This window comes from Leptodactylus fuscus, chromosome 8 (assembly GCF_031893055.1).
Source record: "Leptodactylus fuscus isolate aLepFus1 chromosome 8, aLepFus1.hap2, whole genome shotgun sequence".
In the NCBI taxonomy this organism is placed as follows: domain Eukaryota; kingdom Metazoa; phylum Chordata; class Amphibia; order Anura; family Leptodactylidae; genus Leptodactylus; species Leptodactylus fuscus.
In genome coordinates, this window is record NC_134272.1 from 20842903 (window position 1) to 20851387 (window position 8485).

General features: G+C 40.8%; 1 protein-coding gene across 1 annotated transcript; it reads right to left on the reverse strand.

The window, feature by feature from the left end:
* Positions 1 to 462: 462 nt before the first annotated feature.
* On the reverse strand, positions 463 to 6000 carry LOC142217167 (up-regulator of cell proliferation-like). Its single transcript, XM_075285358.1, has 3 exons — positions 5978 to 6000; positions 5496 to 5791; positions 463 to 4334 (listed from the first exon to the last, which is right to left on the reverse strand). The coding sequence occupies exons 1-3, from the start codon at positions 5998 to 6000 to the stop codon at positions 463 to 465; spliced, it is 4191 nt and encodes a 1396-aa protein (XP_075141459.1).
* Between the last annotated feature and the right edge of the window lie 2485 nt (positions 6001 to 8485).

Here is an 8485-nt window from a genome sequence, read left to right on the forward strand (position 1 = left end):
GATGTGACGTCTCCACTCCCAGTACCCGCCCACACTCTCCTAACCCGCCCACACTCTCCTAATCTGGGAGGCAGGGGGCAGTGAGGCGAGAAGAGCAGCGTGGAGCAGTGGCGAGGTGAAGAAGAACACCGGACACCGGAGCAGCCATCTCTACAGGTAAGTGGACACCAGGGGGGACTAAGTAGCCAGAGGATTAAAAAAAAATCCTCTGGCTACTTAGTAATTCACTACACAGCGTGGATTCTAACAATTAAAGCGTTCAATTGTTAGATTCCATGCTGTATAGTAAATAGGATTGCTCTTAAAATCCAATCTCCAATTAATAAAAAAATCCCATTGACTTGCATTGGGATCGGAATTGGGATCGAGATCAGGTTCGAATGAAAAATGATCGGAAATCGGATTTTAAAATCGATCCTGAAAAGTCAAGATCAGCTCAACCCTACCAGTGTCCTTTGCTTCTCAGTGTATCCAATAAGGACACTGCATGTAATGTTCTCGAATGCTCTGGAAACTGAGTTCTTTTTGAATTTGCTTCTGTAATTTTTCTAAGAAAAAGTTAAAATAGACAGCGCAGTTAGAAACTGTTGAAATTTGTAAATTCAAAGGTGGATATGAGATGTTTCTTCTCACAACTGATGTTTCTTCTTCTAGTACTGACCACAAAGCTGTCACAAGGTCATTATCACTAACTTTCTCAATTTTCCATACATTGAACTGTAGCATCTCTCTAATGTCCTGTATGACTTTGGAAACCATGTTTGTTATTAGGACCTGAATCTCTTCTTTATCTGTAAATCGATTGTAAATATTCTGCAGGGTGTCTCCTGGTGGAGCATGATGAATATCCCCCAGACCATGTGAACCCTCGGAAGACGTCCTCTGTCTGTTGTTCACTGCAAACATATAGTTTGTATAGTCACTGATAAGATTTTGCATGAACATATTCTTGACTTTTAGCTCCACCACCGGCTTCAGCAAATCTTGACAATAGTTTTTGACAACTCTTTTGTCATGTGCTATGTATCCTAAGCCAAGTATTGCTTGTGTCACGAAATCGTCATCCACAGCAAACTGGGCTTCAATTTTTTTTAAGAAGTCATCATGCATCTTCTGAAAACATGGGGCAGCTTTTGTCAAGATTTGAAGCTTTAGGTCTAGTTCGAACAGGACCGTATAGGGCATGGCATCCCGGTGAATTATTTCGTTAACCATATTTAGCAGGTCCATGCCATGCACCGGGTCGTAGACTGTTTCTGATTCGGTCATTTTGTAAATATATTTGTTAGATTTCTCTGTTATGAACTGGACAAAACTGCCTCTTTTGCTGTGGCAGGACGTACAATTTTCCATATGGTTACATTTTTCCATAAACCAAGATTTATTGACATATTTTGAGTCGTATGTAAAAGTTGCGTGAGCATAGTCTGACAAATTGCTGCTACTCTGGATCAGTTCATTGACCAAGCTCCCTTTGGTCCTCATGTCTCGTCTCAGGAGTTGTAGAAATTCCTCCTCAACGTTATGATTCTTCAGTGTCATGGCTTTATATTTGGCCACCGCATTTTTCCAGTGTAATTCACCATTGAAGTTGGTTTCATCGGAGTCCCAGTTTTCTTTGATAAAATCCTCTAGAATAGTTTTTACCAATCCACGTCTTAAAATTTTAAGCTGCATACACTTGTTGGTGTAATGAGTTTCCAGCTGATTCTTGAGACTTTCAATCTTCTCCATGAACTCAACCTCAAACTTTTTTGCTTCATAGCAATATGTGTCTTCAGTCCTGTCTGAAAAATAGACTTGTAAGGATTCTTCCATTGTCCTTGCCTCTTCATTCAGAATTTTCAATACATCTTCGACTTCTAATTTGTCTTCACCAGGAGGTGGCTTGGAGAGCTGGTCTTCTCTGTAGACCCACCACCTATGCATTTTTCTACATAAATTCCATTCCAGTTCCAAGAACCGCTCATAGATTTCAGTGTAAATTTTTCCTTCTAAAATATTCTTGAATCTGAAGATGAAATTATCATTCTTCACAGAATTCAACAGAGACTTGATATCTTCAGTAAAGTTCTGAACATTGCGAAAGCTTTCCGGTTGATATTGGTATTTTATCAGTTGCAGTAGATATCGCTTTAACTCTATGACTTTTTCACTGTAAGAAGTTTTAAGATGAAATGGAGGAATAACCCAGTAATCTTCTAAAATATTGCATTCTATGGTGTCATTACACTGGAGAATCTTGCTGTTTTTAGCAATTTGTGCACCTAGACATAGCTTGTCCTTGGTTTCTCTCATGGTTTCTTCTTCAAAAGATTCTCCTTCCATCATCTGATAGACCAATAGACAGTTAGGCCTTTTCCCAGTTTCTCTCATCCTTAGTAATGCATGGACCACAATCTCCAAAATGTTTTGCATTTCCGAGATGCTTCCTAAAGCCATGTTGATTATGGAAATATCGCTGAACCCAACCACTAGTGTCGCCAATTCATTGTCATGATCGTAGTTCTCCTCCACCGAGGCATTATCGAGAGCTTGTAATCCTTCACAGTCGATTATCAGAAGGAAGTGACAGCCTAGGATTTTCTCTTCTACCTTAATAAGACTCATTAAGGCTCCTCGAGTGCATTGTCTACAGCCCACAGGAAACTGTAGACCAAACATGGTGTTCAGCAGGGTGGACTTCCCTGTACCCTGTACTCCTACTACAGATATTACCCTTATTCTGCATTTTCCCTTAGTCTTGGTGTCTAACGCTAATAGGACATCAGTGATCCACTGCAGGTGTATATTGCCGGTGTCTCCATCGATGAGCTCAATTGGAATTCCTTGAAGGAGAAGGTCTGCAGCTACTTCAGGAAAATTGGCATATAGTCTTCTATCTTCTGCTATGCAAGGAGTCAATTCTGCTTCGTACATCTGTCCGATCTTACAAAACACTTCTTCTTGTATTGTTTCCGATGATTTGGTATTTGCAGAGAATTGTTGAAGCTGTATCCACTTTAGAAAATATTGTTGTTGTGCCTTGTTCAGATAGGTAAAAGCATATCGTAGATTTGTCATTACATCACTGTAATTATACCAATATTGGGCCATCTGGAGATAATACATTTCATTAGTTAGCTGGGACTTGTTTTCTGTTGTGTGAAGTTCTCCTAGGTTTCTTAGTCGACACAACTGTTTTTCGATTTTTGCGATTCGCACTTTGCAATTTCGGAGTACATCTCCTTTATCACGCTTTAATTCCATTCCAATATCATCCATGAGTTCCAGAGAATGTAATCTTCCGTACTCACAATCATATTGGTTTTCATCACTACAGAAGTTAAATTTTGAGGCCACCACCGACATTTCGCTCAATGTCATCTCTATGGGACGCCTTTGCATGGTATCTTTGAGGATAAACTTTAACTTTTCATCGAAATTCTCATCCAATTGCATCAGAACATTCTGCTCAGTTAAACCAAGTTCTGAAAGTGATTGGTGACAGAAGTGGTTAATTTGATCTTGGGTTATAAAATAGTAATTTTTGTTGTTGGCCCCAGTCTGTGATAACAGGTCCCACTGTTGCTTGGTCATATTTTCCATGAGTATGAACACCGCAGAAGACACTTTGGTTAAAAAGTTGAACTGCCTCATATTGGACTGCAAGTTTCCATGTAGACTGAGCATTGCAAAAGGCTTTTCAAAGTGTAGTTGGTCAGCAGGGAAATACCAAGATATTTCCACCAACCCGTCTGAGATATGTCTTGGCATATCACCCCAACTCATCTCTCTGTGTACAAGATCATTCTGAATGTGGTTGATAATCTTGGCTATGGGTATACATCTAGATTCTCCTAAACTTACAAAGGAAAAGACTGGCATCGAGATATCTACTATATTATGTTCAGTTAATGTCCCAAGACTCTTTGTGATACCTCTCATTGCCCACAACAAAAAAGTGCTGTGTGGTTCTTCAGCAGCAGGAAGCAGTAAAGGAACCGGGACCTGGCACATGGCCATCCTCCTTATGATCTCTTGGCGCAGAAAATTGTCTGAGCAATGTAGGAGACCACAGACAACATCTAGAGGGTGGACAGATCCTGACACATTGCCCAAAGTGTCCTGCTGTGAATTTTTTCCATGGTTGAAGTTAAAGTTTCTAAAAGCTTCTTGGATATTCAATGCCATAAGATGTTTTAGAAAATCCATGGGAATGTCCTTCATGGTACGGCAGGGAGCATCTGATAGTTTACTACAACCAATACTCTGAATACGTGCAAGTGTGAGCTTGTTGTGCAGAAATTGTCTGAGACCTAAATCTTCAACCACCAGATTAAATGTTGCCTTGTCTGGAAAAACAAAAAGAGAGAATGTCATCAACTTTTCTAGTTTAATAGAACATTCTGCTACCAAAAATATCTGATCCCACCACCACACCAAATATGGTCCAATTTTTTACGAATGCTTGGGCGTGTGCTGACGTTTTGTACACAAGTTGAATATTTCCATTATGTGTAAACTCTAAGGCTAAGTCTCCATGTTGTGGAAACGCAGCTTTTTTTTTTGCAATTTTTTGAGCCAAAGCCAAGAGTGGATTTAGCAGAGGGAAGAAGTATACGAGCTTCCTATATATTTCCCATTCCCGTCTTAACTTTGACTCAAAAAAACGCAAAATAAATCTGCAACAAAAAAAAGCAGCAGTTCGCCAACATAGGGCATAAAATTAAGTGTGATTTTTCATATGTGGCATCAGGGGAAAACATTCATCATAAATGGTCAGTATAGCTTGCCAAAATTTGATATTGTTGGATTTTTAAAAACTTTGTCTAAAAAAAGTTACTAAATACAGTTGAACCATATAGGGATCGGTATTTTGGATATTTTTGTTGAGCATTTTTGTAAGGTTTTGGCAATGCCTTAATTGAAAGTTGGCTGAAGCTATTGATTTTGGCAAGACCAGACAACTATCAAATGTGTATTGGGGTACCTTGACTATCCCATGATGGCAGATGTTGTAGCCTATTCCCCTCTTCCTATTATAAAAACCCAGACAAGCCAAACCACCTATGTATGTCTATGGGGGATTGGGAAGAACAGAGAACCTTGTTGATTGGCATCTATCTAAAGCATGGGCTTTCAATTCACCACTCCTACAGTCTAATTTTTTTCAAAAACATAAAACCGATATTGAAGTAAAACAGTTCTCTTATAGGGTTAATGTGATTAGGTAGTCAGCTGGGAAACAGTGAAATGTATTATCTCACTGACATTTCTGTCCATAATATCAGATGGCCTCCATGCCGATGGACATGGTTTCTTCCATGTTGTATGTTGAACATTTTTTTAGTTATTTTATATACATTTTTTTAAATTTTTTTAAGTTTGATCCCATTATACCAAAATACAAAGACCATGACAGAGAAGGACTTAAGACGTATTGTCAACCATGTCAACGAGCAGACCCTTCAACTCCTGTCCAATGATATAGATGATCGCTCATCTTTACTCACCCATTCTTTGCTCATTCAGGATACAGAGAATCTTAGGGAACAAATGTGAATTTTTGTTCAAATTATCCAAAAACCCTTGACAAGCCTCTTCTCCTCTCTCATGCAATATGTTCAGAACTTCTTGTACTTTGCCCCTGGGATCCTCCATCTGGTCCAGAGCATCATGTTTGAGGGTATATTGGAGAAATGTTTCAACCTCGTGTTCCAGATTGGGCAAATTTGATTGCAGGATCTTCTCGAACACTTCAAGCAATCTCTCTTTAGAGACCATGTTTGTTAATATCAGGGAGACAGTTCTGTAAGTAAAGACATATAGAATTTGATATGCACACTGTGTTGGTGACTTTGGGTTGTATATTATAACATCTGAAAGGTGGATCTAATGTGGCCTCATACAGTGACTTGACTAGAGGTAAGCAAACTGGTTCATAATAAGCCGGTTTCATATTGCATTTTTCCAAAAATCCTAGATTCAGCCAAACCTGAGAATTTTTGGGTTCACCATCCTTGAATCGCTATTATACTTCAGGGTCTCTTCAGAATTTAATAAACAGAGGACATGGGGAGGTGTGTAAAAATGATAGACACTTCTTTCAGCTTCCCTCGCTTTTCCTGGGCTCCCATGCAGCATTTGGTGCACATTTCCCAAAGTGTTTGGTGCCCTTCAGGCCTCTTGTAAGACATCAAGGCCTGTAATTGTGTCAAAACATCATGAATGCCCAATGTATTTGGACTTCAGTGTCTCCTGGGACCAGTGACATTACAGAAGAAGCCAGAAAAGGCCCAAAAGGGATATTGGGGAATGCTCATCAGATGCTGTAAGGGAGTCCTGGAAAGATGAGTACAGGTGAATATCAATTTTTATTATTTTGTCACACCTCACCTGAGCCTCCGGTTATTATACTCTGAAGAGACCCTGGAGTATAACAAAACCACTTTTGGTTAAGTATTGATAAGCAAGGCTGGAATAGGGCCAGCTGAGACTGGTGACCATTGAATCCAAAGGGGTGAGGCCAGATGTGCAACTTGAAGTTTCTGGGCGCCAATGTGAGATCTGTAATGGGGCTTTTACCTACGTTAAAATAGTGGTATATCGTATGTGGCACAAGGACCTTTGGAACCCACTCAGGATCTTGGGGCTGATAACAATTGCTACTTCTGCACCCCCTAAAGCTACACCCCTGAGCTGACTCTGGACTTTTGGAGAGTGTAGTGGATTTGCTGTACTGTCCTGAAGGAGACCCTGAGACTAGCTGTGACTGGTGAACGACCAATTCTTGTGAAGAGTGGAAGAGCCCATGAAACCCATGTGGTCCATTTTTTTGAGACCGACCTTGTAGGGTCGGAACAGAAAATATTTCCACCTGATAAGCTTGCCAAGTAAGAGAACCATATAGTCATAAATTGCAACTACAAGTAATAACTATAAGTCCTCGGTAAACTTTTAACCATATTCAAAACTTTTTGAAACATTTTATTGTTTTTCTTTTCCACCCTCCCAATTCTCTGCACCCTATTAGCTCTCGGATTACCCGGCCCAGAAAAAGCCCTACGGCGAGTCTTCAAAGAGTCACAGACAGACCTACTAGCAATGAAGTCCACATTACTTTCCAAAAATATCTTAATTTCCAGTCAAATCTGTTCCACCAACTCAATCTCCCTTCACAGAGAGGACTAAGCTGTACGAGGTCTCCTATTTTGAGTTATAACTAAAAACAAAGTTATACACAAAAGTGTCTCCCATAAATCTTAGCACGTTCATGGGCTTTGATGTTACGTCAACGGGATCAAGTGTCACTTCATCACCATAGCGAGGCATCACCGCGCCCCGACACTCCAGTCCTACTGCATTGTGGAGCGCCAGAAGCCAGGAGAGACGAAAATATAATGCACAATACAACCAAGTAGTTTACAATAGATCATCACATCTGTACGATAAAGCACTTACATCATTACCATCATTGAGGCCTACAGGCCTTGGAGCATTAGTCTCCAAAATCCACATCGCCTCCCGTCTTAGTTATTCATTATATCTATTTCTCCACATTTAAAGGGGCAAAACATATCTTATCGCCAAAAAATAAGACATTACTATCCCTATCACTATTAAGCTTTTCACGACTATGATCAATAAGTCTACGACAACCTGTTCTCATGAATATGGACTTGAAATGTTCTCTTACCTGAACGTAAAGACAAGGAATAGTCTTACTTATATAGGATGGTCCGTAGGGTCAGACTAAAGCGAACACTACAAATGTGACTTACAATTTAGAAACTGCTGAATCGCCCAAGTTTTTTCCCCTAAACAATAGAACTTGTTCTGCATATTAGCAAAACAAAATTGACAATTCCCACACGTGAAGGTTCCTTTTGGGGGATTTTTATTTGCCAAAGACAAATTCATTGACCTTTACTGACCCCCTCCTCCGCATTCCTGCGCGCTCTATAATGCCCCATAGTGGCCCCTGCACACAGTATTATGTCCCTTAGTGGCCCCTGCACACAGTATTATCCCCCATAGTGGCCCCTGCACACAGTGTTATCCCCCATAGTGGCCCCTGCACACACCCCATAGTGGCCCCTGCACACAGTGTTATCCCCCATAGTGGCCCCTGCACACACCCCATAGTGGACCCTGCACACAGTATTAACCCCCATAGTGGCCCCTGCACACACCCCATAGTGGCCCCTGCACACAGTATTATCCCCCATAGTGGCCCCTGCACACAGTATTATGTCCCACTGTGGACACCCATAAACAATTATTATACTCTGGGGTCTTTTCAGACCCCAGAGTATAATAATCAGAGACCCAGGGGGAGAAAAACATAAAAAAACCTACTGTTTCTTACCTGTCCCCCGACTCCTACGCTTTCGGCCTCCGCTGCCGTCCTTCTTCAATGACGTCGGACGTCACATGACCCAGGACGCAGGCCGGGTTCATGTGATGTCAGACAACTAGGAAGGAGGCCTGGCCAGGATCGTGG

What these genes read in the sequence shown, in the direction of transcription:
- LOC142217167 (XM_075285358.1), bottom strand. Translation starts at nt 6,000, where the DNA reads ATGGTGAACCCAAAAATTCTCAG. An exon ending in GTGAACCCAAAAATTCTCAG is followed by an intron (nt 5,792 to 5,977) that starts GTTTGGCTGAAT and finishes CTTTACTTACAG; the next exon opens with AACTGTCTCCCTGATATTAA. An exon ending in CCTGAATGAGCAAAGAATGG is followed by an intron (nt 4,335 to 5,495) that starts GTGAGTAAAGAT and finishes TTGTTTTTCCAG; the next exon opens with ACAAGGCAACATTTAATCTG.